We start from the raw sequence: 26,002 nt of genomic DNA on the forward strand, positions 1-26,002 counted from the left end.
GGACGCGCGAGCGGCGCACCGCCAACCAGCTGAGCGTGTGACGTCCCGCCGAGAGCAGAGCCTCCAACCGCCAGGGCGCGCGCCGCTCCCTTTTATAACCTCTTCCCCGCCTGCGCAGAGCAACGCCGACTTCGCGCCTGCGCAGAGCAACACTTCGGCGCCCTCGGCTCCTGGCGGGCGGAGTTTCTCCTGCGCGAGGTGGATGGGACGCGCGTCCTCTTGAGAAATTGAGCCTCGTCTTGTACAGCTCTAGTTGTTTTTAACTTGTATGTTTCGAAATAAGCCTGAGGCCTTTAAGAAATTTTGCCCTTTTTTTCTGGTTGGCCTCACTAGGGCATAGACTACAGCAGGCATGGGCAAACTTGGGCCCTCCAGGTGTTTTGGGCTTCAGCTCCCACCATTCCTAACAGCCTCAGGCCCATTCCTGAAAGGAATGGCCCTGAAAGGAATGGGCCTGAGGCTGTTAGGAATGGTGGGAGCTGAAGCCCAAAACACCTGGAGGGCCCAAGTTTGCCCGTGCCTATACTACAGTCTTACTGGTTGTTTCTTAGGTGCTGTTTCTGTGGGCTGTCTTGTAAATATTGGGTCTAAGCTTAAATATCATAAAGTCACACTGTCCTGCTTGGCCTTGAAGGCTAAGTAGGGTCAGGTTTGGTTAAGCTCTTGGGTGGGAGGCCACCCATTAATTCCAGGTGGTGTAGGCCATATTTGACAGGAAAGAACTGGCAAAACTGAATATCCCTTGCCCAAGAAAACAGTGGGGTAGCCATAGGTCAGTGGGCAACTTGAAGGCACAAACATCCATAGGTCAGTGGGCAGCTTGAAGGCACAAATATACACATTAGACCAGGGGTCCTCAAACTAAGGCCCAGGGGCCGGATGCGGCCCTCCAAGGTCATTTACCCGGCCCTCGCTCAGGGTCAATCTAAGTCTGAAACGACTTGAAAGCACATAACAATCCTATCTCATGAGCCAGAAGCAGGCCCACACTTCCCATTGAGATACCAAAAAGTTTATATTTGTTAAATTGTTCTTCATTTTAATTATTGTATTGTTTTAAGTGATTTTTGCATTACAAATAAGATATGTGGTGTGCATAGGAATTCATGGTTTTTTCAAATTATAATCCGGCCCTCCATCAGTTTGAGGAACTGTGACCTGGCCCTCTGTTTAAAGTTTGTGGACCCCTGCATTAGATGATTGCTGCAAATACAGATATATTTATTTATTTATGACATTAATATGCCGCCCTTCTCACTACGAAGGGGACTCAGAGCGGTTTACAAGATATTTATACATACAATATATTATATTATTAGCATAGTACATATTATTATATTGTGCTACACCATTATATTGTATTGTTATTAGTAATATTGCATGTAATATAAATATATAATTATAATAGCATATTAGTATTATTTTGTATTACATTATAATATAAATATTATATGTATATACAATACAGTATATTACATTATATTATATTATTAGCATAGCACAGGAGACAACGTGGAACTGTCTTCTGCCCTCCTCTCTTCACTCTGGCCCAAAGTGGCAGTTGGTGCTGGGGGAGCGGTCCCCAACTGATGGCATATGCAGGAGGCAAGATGGATCTGTCCTCTGGCCTCCCCTCTCTTCAAGTCATATGTGTGCATATGTCTCTTCTTGGATGGAACACAGGACGCGGAACAATGGCATCAAACTACAAGAACAGAGATTCCATCTGAACATTAGGAAGAACTTCCTGACTGTGAGAGCCGTTCAGCAGTGGAACTCTCTGCCCTGGAGTGTGGTGGAGGCTCCTTCTATGGAAGCTTTTAAACAGGCTGGATGGCCATTTGTCAGGGGTGCTTTGAATGCAATATTCCTGCTTCTTGGCAGGGGGTTGGACTGGATGGCCCATGAGGTCTCTTCCAACTCTATGATTCTTCAAGGCATTACTCTATAGCCCTGTGCACAACATCATTAAATCCGTGCCCTGCAATATATCTGTTTGTCTAACAAGTTCCAGGGTGGTAGAACATAAAGCAGACTGGCTGCTGGAGTATCAGGATGCTTCTTCCAAATGGGACTGATATGTGTAACGCAGGGGGCCTCATACTTTTAAAGCAGAGGGCCAATTCATTGTCCCTAAGACTTGGGGAATGACGACTATATTTTGAGAAAAACATGGACAAATTCCTATGAACACTGCAGATAAATTATTTGTACTGCAAAATACATGAAAGAACAATGCAGTATTTAAAATGAGGAACAATTTTAACCAACAAACTTACCAGTATTTCAATGGGAAAGGTGGGCCTGCTTTTGGCTGATCAGATAGCCAAGTTAATTCAGGTTGTTGTTGTTGTTGTGTGACTTGAAGTTGTTTCAGATTTAGGGTGATCCTAAGTCCAAAGTTTAGACCAGGGGCTGAGTAAATGACCTTGGAGGGCCGCATCCAGCCCACGGGCCTTAGTTTGAGAACCCCTGATGTAAAGTATATGAGATTCCTCTTTTGATGACCTTCCACCTTTTCCAATTGTGGTTGGTTTTGCAGCAAGAGCTGCTTGCTTTTGCCCTTTTCCAGTGCCTTGGTCTTGCCTGACTGATTTTTATTCTTCAGCCTTTCTATCTTTATATTAAAATAAAAGGGATCCTTTTGGTAAAAAAAAAAAAGACACAAACATCCAATTTAAGAAAAAATACATGTTTTCCCCCCATTGAACCTATAGGAATAGTTTAAGAGGAAGGAATTGGTATATCCGCCTTTGTCTATTCTTAGCCTATGAAAACAACAGGAAAGCAATAAATTTTTAGGCAACTTGAAAATATTTCCATAGATACAAAAAGCAAATGAAAACGATGGCTGAAAAATGGGGTATAGAAATAAAGCAAATAAATAAATAAAACCACCTCTGAGTATTCCTACCCTAAGAGAACCCTGTGAAATTGTTTGGGGTTACATATATGCACATGCTTGTTGGAATGGAAGTCAATGTGCACCATTACTCGGGTGCCCAAGATGGTGTTAAAACGTCTTGAACAGAAGGTGATTGGTCTTGACCTGAGAAAAATTGTCAGCTCAGGCTATATAAGCCCTTTAATCTCCCTCTGTTAGCAGGTGGTGTGCTCTTTTAGAAACAAACAAGTTTTCAAAGCAAATTGTAGTTATTTTTAAATGACCTAGACTCAGATATCGAACTGATGCAGTTTAAAGACATTGGCAGTAAACTTTCTTTTCCTCTTCTAACCTAAGGGGCAAGTTTTCCAAATCAAAATTATTCTGAATTGAGGAATTGCCTACTTTAATCATAGTCAGCTTAAGAAAGTATGCCTGTTTTGCTTTTCCTGCCACATGTATGACTGGCTGTAGCAGTCGTAAACACCCAGGCTAGGGAACAATTCCTAATTAACTTAATAAGGTTCATATGTAGGAAAACATTCTCAGGATAGTGTTATAATTGTGATGAGTATACCAAAGTACAGTGCAGTGTCATATACAACTTGTAATTATTCTGATAGACCTGGAGTATTCTGAAAGTCTTTAATGGCTCTGTCCCACCTCCCTTTCCACCTGGTCTTGATTTTTGGACATGAATAAAGTAGATTTATTTTTTTGTAGTGAATCATCTAATTCTCTGATAACGACAAGGTTTCACCCTGTCCCAACCTAACATACTGTGCTAAAGTTCAAGAATTCTTTCTGTTTAGGCAGTAGGGGAAAGGAGATTCCTGGAACTGAGAGCTGCTTGCAGTCATCTAGCTGAAATGGGACAATTTTCCCATGAACTCTATTTTTAAAGTTAAATTCTTTGTTGCTTACCATTTTACATGTCTAGCTGAGCTCTACTTTTAAAAGCTTGTAGTTTAAACAAAGAGCAGTGTAAGTGGCTGAAAGACCAGTTTCTGTGAACCACTATTGAGCTCTATTTCCTTTTCGTATGTATAGCAGACTGATCTTGCTGGCTTCAAAATGACAATTTTTTAAACTTATTTTTTTTGTAATTAAAAAAATACAACTCACACCTTCCCTATAAAAATAAAACAAACACGGACACTATAATAAAATGCATAAAACAGTCTCCCGATCTTCCCTTCCTGTAGCTTTCCTTCCACCATTGTATCACTTTGCTTTAAAAATAGCATTAAAATGACAATCTTGTTTGATTATTCCTCCATAAACGTTTGCAATGAATATGAGTAGAGGGAAAGGAGAGAAGATTTATTGTGCTCTGTAGTTGCTTATACTGAAAGGTTGTGTGTCATTATGCATACAATTGAACTTAATGGAATGGCAAACCTTTCAAATGAGAGACATTCCTAATAGTCACAACCTTCTTGCATGCATGCCTGGAGGTTGAAACGACTCCTAACTCTAGTCTGTTTAGGTTGTTCTGCAACCTACAGAAAGCCTTTAATTATGTATGCACAACAATGCAGTGACAGCGACTGTTCCCATGAGTAGGGACTATTTGTTCATGTTTGTTCAAAGATTTGGTTCTATTGGGTGGGGAGATTTTATAGTCTGACTGCCCACACCTGGTTTCCCACACTAGGTATGTAGGTGTCATCTTTCTTTCCATTTTAACAATGGAGATTCAGTTTTGTTTAGTAAAAGGTTTTCAATGTTTCTCACTTTAAAGATTTTATTAGTGCCTCCAGCCAACAAGAAAGAAAACCAGTTCATGTTTTACTGTATTTATAGCATGCAGGCTTCGTCAGGGAGAGTTGCATGATATTAATAGTTGTTTATGTTGTTATATTCCTGAAGTCTTGAAAGAAGGTGTGGAAAACCTTTTATTAAAAAGGACTATTGAATGAAATTTTATTTTCAGACCAAGGTATTTGTAAGCAAGTCCAGGACCAAAAATAAGTGGGGTAAGCCTATTCTAAGGCTGGAGAACAAACCCAGGGCTCCTTGCAGAACCTGTGAGTGAATGATTTTTTTTTTTTTGCCAATTATTACATCATAGGCACTTTGGGCTGCATCATATCAATGGGTCTAATCTTAAAGGAATATTTTATTTCATGGATTTCACTAGAATATGCAGAATCTCAGTTCATAAAATATTGTATTGATTAAATAGCTAATGTAAGCCTTGGTAGTACTGGACTGTCCCACAGGGAGATATTTAATTTTAGGGGGGAAACAGGTTATCCCACTAACTATTTCAGTACCTTGTGGTAGGGACAGGAGTAATGACAGTGTTACCAGAGGTAAAGATAAAAGTGCAAAGGCACTTAGTACAGTATACCCCCCCCCCTCCCGTTCCTTCCAATTTCACCTACCCACATGTGATAAAATATGCCCTAAGAAATGTTTAAATTCTCCAATTTGAATCTATGTTATGCTTCTACCAGAAGTTACCATGGATTTGTAAATTCCTAGAAAGGATACAGCTCTAGGAATTTTCTAGGTCCTCCAGGATGACTCTGCAATAAGTTCTATTAGAATTTGCTAATTTCAGTAGCCTTCACAATTATCCACTGTTTCCTGATTCCACAATAAGTTCAGGAACTTGTCTCCTGGGAATACAGGGGTCACAGTATAATAGTAGACTTGGCTCTTCAGGGATGAATGCAGACACATCTACTAAGCAGAAAAGGGAATTTCTTTTTGTACCTCTTCCCAGATGTTTGACTGCAGCTGTCAGTAGCTAGGTTCTGTTGTCTTCATGCTGACCTGTGAGTGATAAATACAGTTTCAATTGAGTCTTATAGATATCCTTGTACAGCCTTGTTCTATCCCATCTCTGTAGCAGAGCTACTTGCATCATATAATTCTGTCTGTATAGAAGTAAATCATGAGAGCACTGACTATTTGTCTCTGTGCTGCTTAAGCTCATCTCAAAAATGGTGATATTTTAATTTGTTGATATGATTGCCATGTTTTAGCCGAATTTGTTTGAGAGCCACCATGGATCCCTCACTGGAAAATAGGTGGCATAAAAATAAAAGAAGTATATATCATTAACAGCACTGGAATAACCAGAGGTTCTTGAGCTTTATAGTCAAGTTGATTTAACATACTGTTTCCTTTTTAAGTTACTGGAGTTCTAGAAGTGATCTAACACAAGGCATCTGGATTTAGTTTCTCATTTAGGTTGAGCAGTAGATCCCTTGGAGGATAAAACCCACAATGGATCGAAGCATTGACCTGGACTTTCTCCATGACATTCTTGGAAGAACTCTGAAACTCACACTGAAACACAGCACATTCCAAGGGGTTTTGCAACATTTGGATTCCAGCCAAAGTGTCTTTCTAAATAAAGGTTCTGCTTTTGTTTTGAATTACACCAATTTCTTTTGAAAATTATTGCTTAAATATTAGTGGGTATTCTTTGGTCTTCTCAATTAGAGTACAGCCTGCTATTCTATTTTTTAGTCATTGGTTTGGGATTATGTTGTTAGTGTATGGTTGTGAAGTAGTCTAATATAATATTTATTTATTTATTTATTTATTTACTTTGCTTATATACCGCTGTATCTCAAGCCCGAAGGCGACTCACAGCGGTTCACAAACAGTAAAAACAGTAGAAAAAGCAGTGGTTCCATACAACTTATAACAATTGACTTAACACATTATCCATAAATTACCAATAAGCAATTACAATGCACAATTATTACAAAAAACAACCGTACCCAATCTTCTCATCATCCAAGCGTAGTCCAGGTTCGTCGTCCATTGTTCCATTCCTATGTTCCATTACCAGATTGCACTAAATTAAATAATAATAATAATAATAATAATAATAATACAACTTTATTTATACCCTGCCACCATCTTCCCAAAGGGGACTCGGCGCAGCTTACATATATGAGTAAATATGAGTAAATATCAGAAGCTGTTACACTCAAAATCCAAATCTCAAGAGAACAAAATAATGTTCCTATAAATCAAGGCTAGGTCCAAAGAACTTCTTAAGATCTTATCAGGCCTGTGGTCTACCACTTGGATATCCTTTTTTAAAAGACATTTTTGAGATAGCATAACAATAGTGGGGAGCAAAATATTGTATTAAAACGGATTATACTTGTAATAGTCATTTGAAAAGTTAAAGGGGAGAGTGGGACAGGATACATTATACTAATTGGCAGCTTGCAATGTTCCAATATTGTATGACATATTGGTCCATATGCTTGTTGTCCATTCTCGGGAAGGCACAGAGGAGCAATCTACTTTACTAATGAGTTAATCCATGCATGTAATCAAACAGGCAGGAATCCACATTCTTTTCAGTTACTACTAGACTCTTTTCCCTTGTCAATTTTTATTATCCTGCTTTGGCAGTGGATGGGTTTACGGCCTATTCCTTTTATAGAGACTTATTACTATAAAATATGTGTAAAGTAATAGTTTAGATATGGAAAAGAAAATAAAGTGGCGAGAGCCAGGAGAAAAAGAGGGTTCTGGAGAAAAATTTAAAGAAATAACCTTATGAAAATATTACTATTCACAAAAATTCTGTCCAGTGGGTCTCAAAGGATGACAGAGAATCTGATTCACAGAAAGCCCTCTGAAAATAAAGGAAAATAAACATCTGATATACATAAGTATTAATAAAATACAGATTATACAAGGCTAGATAACTAAACTGCCGGAAAGGGAGGGAATCTAATGGTAGTAACTGAAGAATGTTGACTCCTGTCTATCTAGTTGGTATGTGGGGACTAATCCCTTAGTAGAGCCAAGTTTCTCTTGCTATCCTAGAGTGAACATTCATGGTAGATATAACTTCTCATTCTTAGGCAGTGTAGACTTTAGTTCTTATAAATTATTATTTGTACACATAAGGAAAATTCAAGGAAAGGAACAAAAATTCCCACAGTACTTTAATAGTAGTAATTATTACACAACTGCATAAAATGCAGCCCTATCATAAGCAATATTGTACTTAGAAGTTCAAATGACTGATATATCGCTACAGAAGATTGGAGACATAGTCCATACACTTCTGAATTCCAAGTTGCTCCGAGATTAAAAGCACATGAATTGCCTTGTGTTTCAGGTGTGTCTTCCTGGCAGGTAGAGTGGCAGCACAGCATTCCTCTCTTTTGCCTGTAGCTGTGTATGCAATTATTTCCCATTATTATCAGTCTGTGATCCTGGATGAACAGGAGAGAATTTAGATAAGAGGAAGCCTAGTCTCTGCTTTTTATCAGAGCAGACAATTCTAAGCACTGGACATCTTGAAATGATTTCCGTGTCAGTTATTCTGAAAGGACTATAGAGTTGTAAGAGATCCCGTGTGTCTTCTTGTCCAGCTCTTTGTGTGTTTGTGGAGCAAAACAATAACAGAGAACAATTTCAAGAGACTTAATTTGAAAGTCCAGTGATCAGTTCTTATGACTCTAGAGATTGAATATTATTGTTGCGTCTTTGTAGTATTTTACTTGTATCTATTAAGAATAAAAATACCTAAAGTAGCAGCATTTGTATACAGCATTGAATACCATTTTCTCCTCTGTAAGTACTATTAGCAGAATATTGTTAGATACGCTACCCCACTCCACCAAAATGTGCAGACATTTTAGCATTTTAGTTATTTAAAGGAGCCTATATTTTTGTGAAGTTTCAAGGCTGTAAGACTGGTTAAGTAACCAAATTGCTTATGTAATACTGAATGTATTTTGCATAAATGAAATATAATTTATTATTAAAAATTCCTTAGCTGCCCTTGTGCTTGGAATTCTTTACTTGTCCTGTTGACTTGACATAGTACACTGGAGTACAAAATACTTGAAATTGTTCTGTTTATGTGTACACAGGATCAAATACAAAAGATGTATGTTGAATGCATTCCAGTAGCATTGGCAAATAATTAATACAACCATATTTTATTCAGCAGGAGAAGAAAAAAATAATTTGTACCGCCTAAGTTTCTCAATAGCTGGCATCTATTGATAAAATTCCAAAACCATGACAGGGTCGAAATAATATTTCCAGTCATGTGTGCAAAGGTTCCTCCAGTTGTAGTTTCAGTGCCAGCTTTACATTTTGTTGCTTTTAAAAAAACAGAGTTAGTTTGCTTGAAAAAGAAGAGGCTAACAGACTTAGTTCTTGAGAGACCAGAATCTTATTTGGAAAGTTGAATCTGGCAGGAGATTCAAAGTGCTTCATTTCTAGATCTAGATTTTGCTGTAATGCTAAACATTCATGGCAACTAATGGTAGAATCTACCTCCACCACCTCTGAATATCAAACAAGACTATTAAATGGTCAAGAAGTTTGGACTTTGCATAGGAAAGAAAACAAACCTCTCAGAACAAGCTGAGCTTTTCTAAGCACCCTGACGCTGGTGATGACAATGTTATGCAACTCAAGAGGAGAGGAAAATAAACAACCAAACTGTGTGATAAAACACTAGCATGCCATATGCATTGGCGATTCACTTCGATGGTAATGTCCTATACCACTTGCTTATTTTCATCAATGTCCTACTTTGTATATATTCAGGTATGACATCCACTCCAATGCGAATAAACAGTTTATATATGAACAAATCAAGCATAAGAACAAAGATTTGCAGGAAAGTTCCAAAATTACAAAATAATTTCTACATTGCTGCATCCATGCTGTATTGAAAGGTGCTTATATTATTGGAATGGCATGAAGGAGCAATCCACCAGGACTGAGTTTAACACCTACATGCCAACCAGTTTGGCAAAATATTAAAAAACCATTTAAGCAGGCACATTGAAGTTAAACCCATTCATAGTGGATTGCTCCTCCTGCCCAGCGCAGAATGAACCTTCGTGGTAAATCCTATTTCTCATTTTATATGCAAGTCAGTAATATTTCTGTTTCTGTATTTCAGTTACAAACTTGGAAAGTGGTAGATATGTACCAGGAGTCAAGATGTTTTTTGGCCATGAAATTATTAATGGTGAGATTCCCCTCCTTTTACTTGGACATTTTCTGTTGGGTTTTATGCCACAGGAAGTTTCATTCCCTCTTACTAATATGTTTTCTTACTCTAATAATTGCAATGTCTTCATTAAAATGGCTAAAAGGGCGGGGGGGGGGGGTGTCATTCTGAGCTTCCACTCAGAATTTGCCGAAACAATTAAATCATTTTCAATCAGTTAACTATGGAACACCCTCCCTAGAGAAATCAGGGCCCCCACTACTCTTATCATTTAGAAAAGGAGTGAAAACTTTTATGTTTGAACTGGCCTCCGGGGGGGGGGGGGGTGTGTGTGTGATTAAGATTGTAGATGGACCACATGTCCCTCTAATCCAAGATCTAGCTCTAGGGTTTTATCGCTGACAGTTTTAGATGATCAGGTTGCTATAAGGAATTTATTGCATTGCAATCTGTTTAAATTTTTTACTTTTTATGTTTTTATTGTATTTTTAGCCGTTTTGAGTCTCGCCTTGGTGTGCAAGAAAAGCAGGGTAAAAATCGACTCAAAAATAAAATTTCCCAACTTTTAATTATCATATCTTTAAACTAAATACAAAAATTGATGAGCAGTTGCAGGAGGATATATTCAGAATGTTAGTTGGGTCAGAATTTGAGACAAGAGCCAATGAAGGGGGAAAAACAAGGTATAAGATTAGAAAGAAGAGTAGGGAGGAAGAAAAGAAAAGGTAGTTGGAGATTGTAGAGACAGAAGAAGCAAAATAGGGCAGCATGGGAGAGACGTGTGCCTAGAAAAAGAGAAAAGTGGCAGAAGGATGTAATCGCCTTCCATGCTTCACTTTACGGCATTTTCTCTCAGTGAGGTGGGAAAATGTGATTTTTTACCCAAAATCATAACATGCAAGCAAAGGAAGTCTAAAGGAAAGGAGCCTAAGAAGCATTATACTGATAACACTATATTACATGGCATAGGAATAGTGATTGCAAGTGCCTCAAACCACTAGGTAATGTTTAAAATTTGGCTTCAGCTGACTTTTGTTTTGCCTACTATACCCCTAAATTTAATTTCCAACTACACTCATGTAGAGACTATTGTTTTGCTCCATGAACATATGACCACTGAAAAGGCCAAAATAGCCTTTCTCGGGGTATCAAAGGATCTTCATTTGTGGGGTGAAGAGAAAACATTTCCTGTTCACAGAGCTGGCTGTATTGATGTTGCAATTGCACAGGCACACAGTGACTACTGTATCAAACCAGATTATTGGACGTTTCCCCCACTTGCCCTAGTTCCTTGTTTTTGTGCCATCATGTTTGATGAAGATTTCTGAAAAAATTTCCTCACTTTTGCAATACTTCAGTGATCTTAATAAGAAGATACTTCCATTTCTGCTTTTTGGTATTGTCGAAGGTTTTCAAGGCCAGAATCACTGGGTTGTTGTAAGTTTGGCCTAGCAGTTTCAAGGTGTGGCTTCTTGGGGGAATCCTTTGTTGAGAGGTGATTAGCTGGCCCTGATTGTTTCTTGTCTGGAGTTCTCCTGTTTTTGAGTGCTGTTCTTTATTTACTGTTATGATTTTAGAGTTCACTTGTTCAGAATCTTGGTTTTGTCTGCAAAAGGACAAAACCTTTTCTGGTCACCTTACCAGTTGCATCTTCCCTTTGCATCCTGTGTTTCCCATCCAAACTCATGAAGTTGGGGTAGGATAGGTGAAGGGCTAGTACATACAGCTAGTCTGAAAAAACACGGACGCACAACATTGAACTTCCTGGGTGAAGAGCTCTTTTCTATACATTTCCTTCAATTCCCTCATAACACTAATTGCAAGTTGCTATATCCATTTATCATGTTAAAGAGAAAATTAGATATAGAGATTCTGTGCTCCTTAAGAAAATTCAACAGAATATTTTAAATCCTTATCTAAAATTACACAATTTGATTTTTTGTGCAATTTTCTCTTTCTCTCTCAGGATGTCTAATATCATTTAAAGTAATTTACAAGTAACAAAACCTCTTAAGATAGCTTTCTGATTTTCAAGTTACTTTTGCCTATTTAGTTTATCATATAACTAAATAAAAGAAATAATAATTTGAATTTTTATATTTCATTTATACATTTATACTTTTGTATAGTCCCTTGTAATGTGCCTGTTATTTTTAATAATTATACTTATATTTGTTCATATTTAGATTGGCACTTACACATTTTTGCCAATTTTGTCCTCCCCACTTAGTCATGCATTTGTGGTCACCCTTCTACATATTTCCCTCTTTCTTTATTTCCTGAAGGAAAATTGCCCCAACTTGATGCACAAAAATTTGGGGTAGAGGTGGCTTCTATTGATATCACTGGAATATTTTCCTTATCTGAGTTTGCCCTGCAGGATTTTGGGTGAGGCACAGTGCAATAGAAGAAGAAAATTAACCCTTCCCTTCCCACAATATGAGCCCATGGGTTAACCTTTCTGTCTTCAGCTGTAACGGTGTTGAAAGTTGGATGTTAGGTAAGCTGGGGTTGTGGGGGGGGGGGAGGTGGGGGGAGTGAAATGCCATAAATAGACATTCAGGCTTTGTGGGCCCAGACCTAATGGCAACATCCCTCCAGATGCACTGTATCCTAGTGAAAAAAAGTACTTAAATTCTCATTGTTGCATGTGGGCATCTGAGTTTAAGGAATACTGATGAGCATAAACTGATCCATTACAGAGTACCAAAATGTTCACAGCTGAACCACATTCAAATGCCAGTGTCCCAGTGATGAGTAATTTCTAGTATATTGACTTACCCATAAATAGTTCATAGTTCAATTTAATTTATCCCATGTACATTTTGGAGGGATATACAGGAAGTGATTGTTATTATCTTTTTCTGTCTTTCACTTGTACTATAAGATTAAAATCAATTTAGTGAATTGCAGGGGAGAATTATGATTTAGTGTATTGTCGAAGGCTTTCATGGCCATAACACTGGGTTGTTGTAGATTTTTCGGACTATATATAGTGGCCCAGCATTTCTGTGTTCTCAAATAAAATGCTGTGTCCAGGTTGGTTCATCAGGTGCTCTGTTATGAAAGGCACTGCAGACTACTTCTATCAGAGAAATCAGCCATAGTGGAGCACCTGATGAACCAACCTGGACACAGCATTTTATTTGAGAACACAGAAATGCTGGACCATTCTCACAACCACCATGTCAGACTACACAGAGAAGCCATTGAAATACACAAGCATATGGACAATTTCAACAGAAAGGAGGAAACCATGAAAATGAACAAAATCTGGCTACCAGTATTTAAAAAACTCTAAAATTACAACAGCACAACAACAGAGAGGAAACCAACAAGGACATCTAATCACCTCTCAACAAAAGTTTGCTCTAGGTACTGTCAGGCCATTATATGCTAATCAAGGTAGTCAGTTGAAACATTCACACCTAGCTCCAGCAGACAAGAGTCCTTTGTCTCACCCTGGTCATTCCATAGATATATATTAACCCTTTTTCCTAGTTCCAACAGACCTCACTACTTCTGAGGATGCTTGCCATAGATGCAGGCGAAACGTCAGGAGAGAATGCCTCTAGACCATAGCCATATAGCCCGAAAAAACCTACAAAAACCCAGTGATTCTGGCCATGAAAGCCTTTGACAATACATTAAGCAATTGGGGTTTATATATCTGTCAAATGTTCAAGGTGGGAGAAAGAACTCTTGTCTGCTTGAGGCAAATGTGAATGTTGCAATTGGTCACCTTGATTAGCATTTAATAACCTTTCAGCTTCAAGGTCTAGCTGCTTACTGCCTGGGGAAATCCTTTTTGGGGAGGTGTTAGCTGACCTTGATTGATTCATGTCTGGAATTCCTCTGTTTTCTGAGTGGTGTTCCTTATTTACTGTCCTGATTTTAGAGGGTTTTTTAAATGCTGGTAGCCAGATTTTGTTCATTTTCATGGTTTTCTCCTTTCTGTTGAAATTGTCCAGATGCTTGTGGATTACAGCCCAGAAAACTCACAGCAACCCAGTGATTCCAGCCATGCAAACCTTCGACAACAAATTGTATTACTATTGTTATCATTATTTTCATCTCACTTTCCTCCCAGTACTGACACTCAAAGCAGCGCACAATCTTAAAAACGATGCAATGAATGTTATTTACTTTACTACCACTAACCTCAAAACCTTATACATATTTAATTTTGTCTTCTCTAACCTGTCTTCATTCTTAGATCCTAGTTAGCCAGCTTGTTATTGCAAATATATATCAGTGAAATCATCCTAGCTTCCTTTGTCAATAGCATCAAAGGGATTTTAGGGAGTTGTTCAGGAGAACCAATCAATGTAACCTCTTTTCTACTTTCATAAAGTGTGTGTCTCGATAAAATAGTAAAGAGCAGAGACATCACACTGGCAACAAAGATCCGCATAGTCAAAGCCATGGTATTCCCTGTAGTAACCTACGGATGTGAGAGCTGGACCTTAGGGAAGGCTGAGCGAAGGAAGATCGATGCTTTTGAACTGTGGTGTTGGAGGAAAGTTCTGAGAGTGCCTTGGACTGCGAGAAGATCCAACCAGTCCATCCTCCAGGAAATAAAGCCCGGCTGCTCATTGGAGGGAAGGATACTAGAGACAAAGTTGAAGTACTTTGGCCACATCATGAGGAGACAGCAAAGCCTAGAGAAGACAATTATGCTGGGGAAAGTGGAAGGTAAAAGGAAGAGGGGCCGACCAAGGGCAAGATGGATGGATGGCATCCTTGAAGTGACTGGACTGACCTTGAAGGAGCTGGGGGTGGTGACGGCCGACAGGGAGCTCTGGCGTGGCCTGGTCCATGAGGTCACGAAGAGTCGGAGACGACTGAACGAATGAACAACAACAACATTTACTGTTAAACATGCAGAATCAGTGCCCATTTCCTTCTGGCTCTGATTTTGCTACTTGCTTGATAGTAATTGTATTCTTCTTTGACATTGAAAGTTTTGGCACAACTTCCACTTTCTGTGGATCAAGTGTAGTTCCTGGTTGAAGGTTGTTTATGTAATAGGAGCTGCTGATTTATGTTTCAGTGGAGTTACTTGATGACATAGAACAACATGCAGGAGAAGAAAAAACAACTGCCACTAAGTGTAGGTATGTACAAAGAGGATTTTTTTTTCAGACTCCTTATTTAAGTAAAATAGTTACTCATCATATGAATAACATAACTTGTGCAGAGAAGTTGCAGCTACCAAAATACCTACATCAGACAAAGGAGAACCATTGAAGCCAAGCATTCAGGATGTTGAAGCTCATTTCCAAGAGATGCAGGAGCTCAGGCTGAGTACCTCCAAATATAACTTTGCAGGTAACTAAAAGAAATTAGGCCTGATACCAAATCTGTGGATCATTTTTTGTATCCCAGTCACGGGTTTCCATGTGTTGGGGGACCACAAGACATTATAACCCAAGCCAGCAGCACAGTGAATGTTAAGGATTGCTGGGAGTTGCATTCTGTCAATATCTGAAATGCTGCGTGTGACAACTTAGTAACAGTTTGCTATGCTGCCAGTTAAAAAAATCATGATTTACCTTACCCTTTAAAAAGGGAGAGATGTGAATGAGGTGCTGGTGCAAAACTGAATATTTGTGAGCAGTGCTGCTGTAAATGTGAAAACAAGCATCATAAAGATTTTTCCCTTCCAAAAAGCCTGTAAAATGATTCAGCTCAAAATTATAATATCCTTGGATTTGAAGCATTTCACTTGGTAGCTATAGGTAACAAAGAATTGCACATAAGCAACTCAGGAAGTTGTTGAAGCCAGGATAAAGGGCTCAGTCCCATTCCAGCACTTTCTGAAGCTGGAGCAGGCTTCAGAGAAGAGAGCTTTTCTCTTCTTTCCCTTTGGCAGTCCTTCAAATGTATTGGACTGCAGCTCCCATCATCCTTAATGCCCATGTAGGCTGCCCATAATAGGACATGTTGTGTTGCCCAGCATGTTGGGGGGGGGGGGGTTTCAGGAAGTTATACTGAGTACAGTCAAACAAGATTTTTAATGTATGCTTTTTACATTGCAGGAGATAAGAGGGAAAAAATAGAATATGTTGTTGTTGATCAATTCCAGAAGAAATTTGGCTATGCAGTGAGTATAATCCTGTTACATTCTGCTTGAGGCTTCTGTTCAGTCTGCTGTTCATTTTTATACTGGGAGCATATTTGTGTGTTGTGCTTTTCTGATCAGTATTGCAGTGCCAGCCACTTGTCAGCCAGATTTTTCCATTTGAACATGCTATAAGGAAGGGTGTGAAAATCTATATGTCACTGGTCTTGACCAGCCTCATGCAATTGGCTGCTATCCTTGCATGGTGGTGGTGAATACTGGCTATGAGATCATTTTTCTCAGAGCCAAGATGGTGTGGCTAAAGTATTTGGATTTTATATTAAAAGTCTGAAAGTAGTGAGTTCAATGAAGAGGTGGTAAAATTCCATTAACTATAGCCCTGTCTTTTGATGGTGGAGGGATTGCCTGCCTCTGTGAGTCAAGAGGCTATGCTAATGATAGTAGTATGGCAGGTAGAATCTTCTATTTCAGACAAGCTTTTGCAGAAGAGCCAAACCAAAAATGCCAAACAGCTACTAAGTAGTCGCAATAAAGAGAGTTGACACTGGTGGAGAGAATAATCTAGTAAGCTATTTAGGAAAATGCAGGGAAGGGTGTTCTGTTATGCTTTAGAATGCCTTAGTCTGAAAATATGTTTATATAAGTAATATCCAAGAAATTGAAATTCTGGTTTATTCTTTATGGAGCATCCGATCAAAGCCCAACTATTTTTTATCCATATTGCAATTACACACTATGTTTGATAGTAAAAACGTCCATGTTGTATTTCTTGTTTTCCTAACACCCCCTCCCCAACACTAGATGGTACACATCAAAAAGCAAGCTGTATGCAGTATAGCAGCCGAGGGTGTCAATTTGTGCCGTTATGGAAAACTGTCTTGGTTTCAAGTAAGAAAATACACTGAAATGTTTGCCTGGAGCTTCTATGAATTTTTTATTTTGTGATTCTTAATCAGTAATCTCTTTCTGGGCAATAAGTCCAGAAAAGAAAAATATGCTCTGTCCTTGTTTTTCAGTATCACCTCTTCTTTTTTTCTCTCCTTTTAGTTTGACTGTTCTATCCATTGTTTAACTAATAGAAGTGTTATGTTCCTGGGAACATTCAAATTTTCATGATCTTTAGGCGGCAGGAGGAAAGTTGATATCATTGATTATGTTATATAGTACGTTTATTCTCACTATAAAATAATCCAGTGAACTATCATTGCCTACTCGCTCACAGGATGTGGGTGAAATCAAGTTGTGTTCATCAGCCATTGGACCAGAGTCTATCCCTGGAGTACTCCTTGAACTCCACCATAGGGCTCTGTCCACCCGTAACATCTCTTCTTCATCATGTTTCTCAGACATTCACAGACCTGGTTCTATCCATTCTCCTCTCGTTTTGTGGTGCACACTGGTTTGGACTTCAAATCCCAGAAACCCCTCGTGTATGTGTGTGTGTATATGTTATTGATAAAACCTTTTTAAAAATCCCAAAAATCAGTGGATTAGCGAAATGTTTTGAAACCTGGCAGGCTTGCAGTTGTAAATGTGCCCTACAAGTATGACAAGTTTCATTCTGATAGCCACCTAAATGATGGAGAGATGAGACTCTAAAATTCCCTAATTGGCGCCAATGGACCAAATTTTCCCGAAACGAAAATGGAACTCCCGATCGGGAATTATGGATACGAAACCTCCCTCCTGAATTTCCAGGTTTTCCCCAAAACCGGAATGGGGGGTAACCAAAACGGTACGGATGTCTGCCGTTTCATACACCCCAATGAATACAGATTGAGGAAACAGTGAGTTTCATAATCTGTTCTTAAACATTTTATTTGAAGTGCATTTGACTGTGATGTCAAATGTCCACAATATTGAAATCACTGGAGAGTAATTACTGAAATTCATTTTATAAAAACATTTTCATGCTAATATTTCAATAATAGTGCTTCTTATGATTTTGGTCTCTATTCTGCATACTTACCATAGGTAGCAACAAGAAGCCGGGTTTTCTTATTTGACATTTTCCTTCTGGGACCTCGAGTGTTCAAGAATGGACTTCAAATTATATTGGAAGATCAGCATATTTTGAAAGCAAGTATTTGTAAAACATGTGACATTTGAGAACACATGTCGAACAATGTAAAAATAGCAACAAGGATTATTTTTATTGACATCTATATTCCATTCTGAATCAGTTAACTGCTCTGCTGCTTCTTCCTCACATACTTTAGGTTATTCATGACTGCAGGTGGCTTTCAGATTGTCTTTCCCACCAGTATGGCATAGAACTCACTAATGTCTTTGATACACAGGTAGGTTGTAAGATGGTTTTGTCTGTAATTTTAAAAGGTAGTCTAATACAAGTCAGAAGGAAACACTTTATTAAAATGTATCAGATTCTATATCTAAAAATCTCAAGGTGGCAGAGAATAAAATCAGTTTGAGCCAATCTAAAAAAATTTAAAAAGTTAAGATAATTTGTACTGCCTAAAACATATTAAACGGGTTAATTAAAAGAAGGCAATTTAAATCCAGTTAAGAATGTCCCATCTGATGGGACAAAGAGAAGAGTCCCTCTAGAAAATTCTTTCAAGGTCTAAAGCCATTTAGCACTTTGCCATGAAGATTAAATTTAATTCGGAAATGTGCAGGCAAACAGTGAAACTGCTTGAGACCAGTTAAGTACAATCTCCCTATCCGTGGGGGATACATTCCAAGACTCCCCATGGATAGCAGGAGTGGTGAATAACAGTGAGCTCTATAGTTAGACTTTGGCTGGAAGTATATCCTGGAATCACACATGAGAACCTACACAGGCCCACAAACACTTCTAAGGGGAAATATTTCTTGGAAACCTTGATATTGAATCCATGGATAAGGGAGTTCTGTTGTATTATACAATTTATATGTTACGTTCTTGTCAGCTGTTTAGCTGTAGTGCTGCTGTTTGCACTAACTGCAGTTTCCAAGTTGCATTCAGAGGCAGCTCCATGTAGTACTATATATTGGGAAGTTACCACTTCATAACCTACTCTGGCTAGGTTATCTCTCTAGGAAAAACTATATCTGGCAGGCCCTTCTCTTCAAGGATGCTTGCTAATACTATATGCATGTAATTAAATCAGAAAATTCAATTTCTAGTATGAATTCTGCTTCTTCTGAAAACTCAGTTTTAAAAAATGTCATTGTTTGGGGAAATAGATGCAAGATCCTGAAGATTTTGTCAGTGCTGCATATATTTGTTACTTCTTATTTATTTATTTACTTCATTTATATACTGTTTTTCTCCCCGGGGGACTCAAAGCAGCATATAAATTTATTTATTTTGCTGCATTTGTTGACCGCCGTTCTCAGCCCTAGGGCGACTGAATGACTGAAATTCTTAATGAGTCATGGAATATAGTTTGTCACAGGGCTAAATTTTAATGACATTCTTTTGCTTATATGCCTGCAATAAGCAAACTTTACAATTTCGCATTCACTGAATTAAACCAAGTATATAAATAATTCAAAGATATCATGTATGGTACAGCAATGCTTACAGCAGTATTCCTTTATATTTTGAAGCCATCAAATTGTGGAAATGACCTGTGAATCCCCTCCTGTTTTCTTCCATAGGTCGCTGATGTTTTGCAGTTCTCAGTGGAAACGGGAGGATTTCTTCCACGTCGCATCAGAAATTTGCAAGAGTGCCTAATAGAATACTTGGGGATGTCAAGAAAGGATGTCTCTTTCATGGATCTAAGGCAGCATGAAATTGAGGTAATCTTGCCATCTGGAATAGCACCATTTTATGATAACCTTTAAAGTACTGTATATGTACAATACTTTCTGTGTATTTATTAGGGGCCGCTTTAGTAGATATAGAAACTTTTTCAGACATGTACCTTCTGTATTTAGTCACAGGCCTACTTACTGAAAATCTTATGTTTTTTGCTGCAGTGTGATTGTGGTAGATGCCACAATCTGTATTACTTAAATATTGTCAGCCTGTTGATTCCTGGGAGTGTGAGCAGCAGTGATGTGAAAGTGCTTAATCTATAGGAAGTCAAAGAGTCTAAGTAATTAGAGACTTGCCTTCATGGAAGGAAAAGAGATAAGAGGAAGCTTAAGTAAATCTCTGAACTGAGGACAAAGGTCTGAGAGCGAAAGTATATGAAAAGAACAAATAAAGAAAAGGTAAAAGGCAATAAAGAATCAAGGCTACAAGATGAGGAAACTGACAGCTAGGAAAGGGAGCTGGATAATGTCTATAAGATAGAATTATTCCTAAATTATTGTGCTAAGATTGAGTTGCTTATTTCTTACATGGGTGGTTCAGGGCAGAGTCAAAATGCCACTTGAGGATGCAGAATCATAGCTTTCTCTCAACCACCACGGCTGGCCATATGGACCCAGGGATCATGCAGGCTGCCAAGAGATTCAAGAAACAAATAAAAATGGAACAAAACAAACAAAATCATACCTGGCCTGAAGTCTATTTTGGATATGTTTTTTTTAAAATGTTAAAATATTTAAAGAGACATGGCCAGATTGTTAATTGGAGCTGGTTACCAGGAGCACACAACTCCCTTGTTGCAACAGCTCCATTGGTTGCTCATGCAAATCTAAGTGCTGGTTATAACCTATAAAGCCCTATCTGATTCAGGTCCAAGCTATTAGGCAGATCTCATTTCCCTATATAAACCTGCTCATACACTGAGATCCTTAGGAGGTCCTTCTCTCAGTCCCACTACCATCACAAGCTCAGTTGATGGGGATGTCGGAGAGCGTCTTCTTGATAGCTGTCCCTGGACCCTGGAACTCCCTTCCCAGGGAGACCAGAATGCCCTCCTCCCTGCTATCCCTTTGGCAGCAGGATGAACAATAAAAATAACAATAAAAGTAGTTCAGCTGGCTTCTGTGATCTATTTTAAAGCTGATTTTGCATACTTCATAAAATCATATAATAATAGAGTTGGAAGAGACCACACGAGCCATCTAGTCCAACCTCCTGCCATGCAGGAAAAGCACAAAGTACCCCTGACAGATGACCATCTAGCCTCTGTTTAACTTCTAGAATAGACAATTGATACTTTTTTTGGCCATAAAAAGACTGTTTGGAGAGTCTGGAGGGGTATAAAAGTGAAAATAAATCATTAGATGGTCAGTCCCAGTTTCTGAGGATTACTAAACATCCTTTCCTATTTTAAATAATCACATTTTCTGTCATTTTATATGTGTTCATGAAGAGAAATCCTGAGGTATGGTTCATGAGACCCCTTTCACCTGCCCTGCTGAATGTGTTAGCTCTGGAAACAGTGTACCTCCTCCCTCTTCGTCTGATGCTGCTTGATGAAATTATGTCTGATTTAACAACTTTGGTAGATGGATACCTTAATGCATTTCGGAAGGGATCTGCAGACCTTTTGGGAAGTAGAAAGGTAGGTGTGACCTCAGAAGCATCTCCAGAACATGAGATCAAATAATCCTTTATTTCTGTCATTCTTGATTGTGAATTTTAGAACCTCAAACTGCAGATTATTGGCATTTTATAATTCCAGTTCAGTTCATTTAAAGCAGTGTTTCTCAACCTGGGGGTCGGGACCCCTGAAGGGGTCAAAAGTGGGTGTCAGAGGGGTCACCAAAGACCAGCAGAAAACACAGTATTGTCTGTTGGTCATGTGTGGGAAGTTTGGACCAATTCTATCATTGGTGGGGTTCAGAACATTCTTTGATTGTGAGTGAACTATAAATCCCAGCAACTACAATTCCCAAATGTGAAGGTCTATTTTCCCCAAACTCCACCACTCTTCACATTTGGGGATTTTGAGTATTCATGCCAAGTTTGGTCCATCATTGTTTGAGTCCACAGTGCTCTCTGGATGTAGGTGAACTATAACTCCCAAACTCAAGGTAAATGCCAAATAATCCTTCCATTATTTTCTGTTGGTCATAGGAGTTCTGTGTGCCATGTTTGGTTCAATTCCATTGTTGGTGGAGTTCAGATTGCTCTTTGATTGTAGGTGAACTATAAATCCCAACAATTGCAACTCCCAAAGGACAAAATCAAACCCCCTCAACCCCATCAGTACTCAAATTTGAGCGTATTTGTGCCAAATTTGGTCCAGCGAATGAAAATATATCCTACATATCAGGTATTTACATTACAATTCATAACACAAGCAAACTTACAGTTGTGAAGTAGCAACAAAAATAATTTTATGGCTTGGGGGTCACCACAACATGAGGAACTGTATTAAGGGGTCGCAGCATTAGGAAGGTTGAGAACCACTGATTTAAAATGATTTATCAGAAAAACATTTCTATTAAAAATGCTAGTATTTGAATGCTTTCCTTTCTGTGTTACTTCCATATTTTACTATGGTGAAAAAACACTCTTTAGTACAAATATTTTCAGTAACTCACACAAATGAGGTTTACTGTAGCTATGCAGTGCATCGTTCAGAGCCTTCTAAATCTGTTACATAAGCATTTTAGTGGTTGTCCCTCTTTTTCTCATTCTAGTTCATTCAAAACCTGAGTTCCTTTTCGTCTGCCACATCAACAGCAACAAAGGAACTGTTGATGAGCTGTTTGTTTCCATTTTCAGATTTATCTTCCCTCTGGTTTTTTATTTCCCTTGGATTGCACCTTGGCTTCACTTTCTTGAGATTTTGATTTGGCATTGTCTGGACTCTGTCTTTTGAGTTGACTTAGACTGTTCGACTTGGGAACATTCAGTTCGGTTTGGTGGTTTGGGTTTGATGGCCTACTATGGCCCCTGGTGGCGCAATGGGTTAAACCCTTGTGCAGGCAGGACTGCTGACCGACAGATCAACAGTTTGAACCTGGGGAGATCAGTGTTGAGCTCTCTCTGTCAGCTCCAGCTCCCCATGCGGGGACATGAGAGAAGCCTCCCACAAGAATGGTAAAACATTAAATATCTGGGTATCCCTGGGCAATGTCTTTGCAGACAGCCAATTCTCTCACACAAGAAGTGACTTGCAGTTTCTCAAGTTGTTCCTGGCATGAAAAAAAAATCTGGTTCAATAAAAAATGTATCTTTTGAGGAGCTAAAATCACCCAAGGGAATGGTCATTCACACTGCCTTTTATGCCCCAGAGAAGGCCACGAAGTGGGGTCCTGTTTTCATTGTAAGGTATTTACCCCAAAAGTAAGAGAGATGTATTGTGTTTTCCTTTGTCACATGACACTCCCACTTCCTATAGTGATTAAGTAGTTGTCTCCCTTTTGTGTGAGCCATGGAAACCACAAAGAAGGACAGGTTGCTTACCTGCAACCATAGTTCTTGAGTAGTTGTGTGTAAGCTCACACAATACCCATGTTTCCTCCCCTGTATGTATTCTGCTTATATTAGCTCCTTGGTGAATCAGCTTTTTGGGCATAGGGCTCGTTACGTAGATCAGGGGAGGTTACTGCCAGAATGCTTACATAACAGCTCCAGAAGGTTGTGAATGATGCATTGCATAGGTGTAGGTGTTCACTATTTGTGTGAGTTATACAAGTTACCAAAGAATTGCGATCCTTGTCTATACAGAAAGAGAGAAAAACTTGTAACATTAACATTTCATAAAAATGAAAGATACTTAAATGAATAAAAAGAGCAAAAGATATGAACACAAAAATAAAAGGTCTAGAAAAACAAGAGAATTCTAAGGCATTGAAACGAATCTGGTCTGTCAGTCATCTGTGTAATGTTACTGTAACATTCTACGTAGTATAGAACTTAAAGTCTTTTTCATCAACTTTATTTGTTAGACTGCACATTAGATTAGCACTTTATGCTCTTATTCTCTTCAGTCAGTGGATACAGCCTCAACTGTATTATATCTTTTATGTTTGGCTCATTTATAGAAGTAAGTAACTACAGTTGAATGAAATGTTGGTAATAAATGAATATTAGAGGTACGATCTGTCTGTCTTAATCAGATTTCCTGTATGGAGCTACCACGAGAGCTAAGACAATTGGAAGATTTTCACAAAAATCGGAGAGAGAATGCACTGCGAAAATTCCAAGTGAACGAGGACGGTCTTCTTATCAGAAAACATATAGCGCCTTTGAAAGGAAAGAGAGCACAAAAAGATGAAAATGAAAAAAATGGCACTAAATTAACCCCTTCCAATAAGATAGCATCGCCCAAAGCATACAATGCCAATTGTCTTCATCCAGTTGGTCATGAAAATGCTAAAATAATAGAGCAGAGGGTATCTCACTGTGATAATCAAGGGGAAACAGTTAGTGGAGATATAGAAGATGCTTGGAGACAAGAGGCCCAACTTGTACATCTACAACCTTCAAACCACGAACCACAAACAAAGGTTGCTGGGACTTTGGAAGAGGAAATCAGGCAATTATTGACACAGTAGAAACTCGAGCTACTGCAGTTTTTGACCTATACACCCAAGAAATAATGATTCTCCTCAGCTGTCAGTTCATTGTCTTGCCTTCTATAAAGTCATATTGCCAAACCTTGAGTAACAACACACCTTTCCTTTCAAGCAGACAGGGGGCCCTTCCACGTAGCTGAATAAAACCCCACATTTTCTGCTTTGAACTGGAATATATGGCAGTGCGGACTCAGATAACCCAGTTCAAATCAGATATTGCAGGATTTTCTGCCTTGATATTTTGGGGCCCTTTCAACACAGTTAAATAAAACCCCACATTTTCTGCTTTGAACTGGAATATACGATAGTGTGGAATCAGATAGCCTAGTTCAAATCAGATTTTGTGGGATTTTCTGCCTTGATATTCTGAGTTATATGGCTGTGTGGAAGAGCCCAGGATCCCGTAAGTCCTAAAAGGGAAGAAAGTGCAATTAGCTTTACTTTGTCTCATGGAGACATCTGCTGTCAATTAATTTCAAATTTTGGAGAAAAATAAGAATTACAGTTGATCCTCCACATTTGCAGGTTTGACTTTTGCAGATTTGATTATTTGCAGATATGGGAATCTCTAGGTCCTACAGTGCAACCCTTTAGTCAACTTCTGCCAGAAGTTTGTAATAGAATCAAGTTGGTAGACCTAGAAATTCCTAGACAGAACACCTCGAGGAATCTCTAGGTCCTCCAGCATAATCCTCACTAGAGATGTTGGCCATAAAGTTGTGCCAGGGGACCTATAGATTCCTAGAGGTGTTCTGTCAGATAAAACTAGAAAGCAATATTTTTAATTTGCAGTTTTTCACTTTTGTAGTGTTCCTATGCCCCTAACCCTAATGCAGGTGTTATGAAGTGAAAACACAGGATGTTTATTAAATAAGTTGTTCTTTCCAAGTGCTTAAGTCTAAAGTTCATATACATTCTGAGACATTTCTGGTTTCCTAACCCTTGTTTAAGTTGTACCTGTTTTTTGTACAATACTGGGTGATTCTTACATATAATTAAATTATATTTTTTGTTTTCTTCCTACACAGGACTTGCAGCAAGTCCTTTAGAAGACTCTTTGTGTCCATTATGTTTTTTAGTTCAACCCTTGGTTTTGATGTTTATAAGTTATATTGAATTTATTTTATTTTATGTTTTGCCTTGTTTGTTTGATTGAGCATTGAATGTTTGCCATTTTTGTTATTTTTTGTAAACTGCCCTGAGTTTCTTCGGGGAGAGAGGGTGAGTTATAAATTAAGTATTATTATTATTATTATTATTATTATTATTATTAAGAAGAGGAGGAGGAGGAGGAGGAGGAGGAGGAGGAGGAGGAGGACGAAGCTTCTTTCACTGCAGTTGACTGTGCTGACTAGGGCTGATGGGAATGGGAAATCTACTCCGGGTTCCTCACCGGTGCCATAGAGAAATATAGAAACATTTTATTGTATAAGAAATATTCCTTGAGAGCATCATTATTTGCACTTCATTCCTTTAAAATACTGTGAATAGCAATTTGCTATTTCTAGTAAAACAATCTAGTAAAATAAAACCATTCATTTGTCACTGTGAACACTGATCAAAGTATATAATGCTTTGTATTACCAGTGTAATTTGATTATATTATATGCAATGCCAGTTAATATTGAGTGAAGTATTCACATTTCAGAAAGTTGTTTTTTGTCTGTAAAATGAAGTAAGATGG

At 38.5% G+C, this 26,002-nt stretch overlaps 1 protein-coding gene across 3 annotated transcripts; it reads left to right on the forward strand.

The window, feature by feature from the left end:
- Nucleotides 1-101: 101 nt before the first annotated feature.
- On the forward strand, nucleotides 102-25,604 carry EXD1 (exonuclease 3'-5' domain containing 1). 3 transcript variants are annotated; one of them, XM_067462841.1, is made up of 13 exons: nucleotides 102-266; nucleotides 4,821-4,914; nucleotides 6,077-6,257; nucleotides 9,804-9,872; nucleotides 14,908-14,971; nucleotides 15,055-15,185; nucleotides 15,896-15,960; nucleotides 16,741-16,827; nucleotides 17,914-18,018; nucleotides 18,159-18,239; nucleotides 19,546-19,689; nucleotides 21,159-21,350; nucleotides 23,860-25,604. In XM_067462841.1, the coding sequence occupies exons 3-13, from the start codon at nucleotides 6,125-6,127 to the stop codon at nucleotides 24,295-24,297; spliced, it is 1,509 nt and encodes a 502-aa protein (XP_067318942.1). In that variant the 5' UTR covers nucleotides 102-266; nucleotides 4,821-4,914; nucleotides 6,077-6,124; the 3' UTR covers nucleotides 24,298-25,604. The 3 variants fall into 3 exon arrangements, with proteins under 3 accessions (XP_067318942.1, XP_067318943.1, XP_067318944.1); XM_067462842.1 differs by having other exon boundaries at nucleotides 102-198; XM_067462843.1 differs by lacking the exon at nucleotides 102-266 and having other exon boundaries at nucleotides 2,273-4,914.
- Nucleotides 25,605-26,002: the final 398 nt, after the last annotated feature.

Source organism: Anolis sagrei, chromosome 1 (genome assembly GCF_037176765.1).
Source record: "Anolis sagrei isolate rAnoSag1 chromosome 1, rAnoSag1.mat, whole genome shotgun sequence".
NCBI lineage: Eukaryota > Metazoa > Chordata > Lepidosauria > Squamata > Dactyloidae > Anolis > Anolis sagrei.

Bases quoted from the DNA above. Each gene is read 5' to 3' on its own strand.
- EXD1 (XM_067462841.1), top strand. From the start codon at position 6,125: ATGGATCGAAGCATTGACCTGGACTTTCTCCATGACATTCTTGGAAGA. The intron at 15,186-15,895 runs GTAACTAAAAGA...TTTACATTGCAG, and splicing joins CTCCAAATATAACTTTGCAG to GAGATAAGAGGGAAAAAATA. The intron at 18,019-18,158 runs GCAAGTATTTGT...CACATACTTTAG, and splicing joins AAGATCAGCATATTTTGAAA to GTTATTCATGACTGCAGGTG.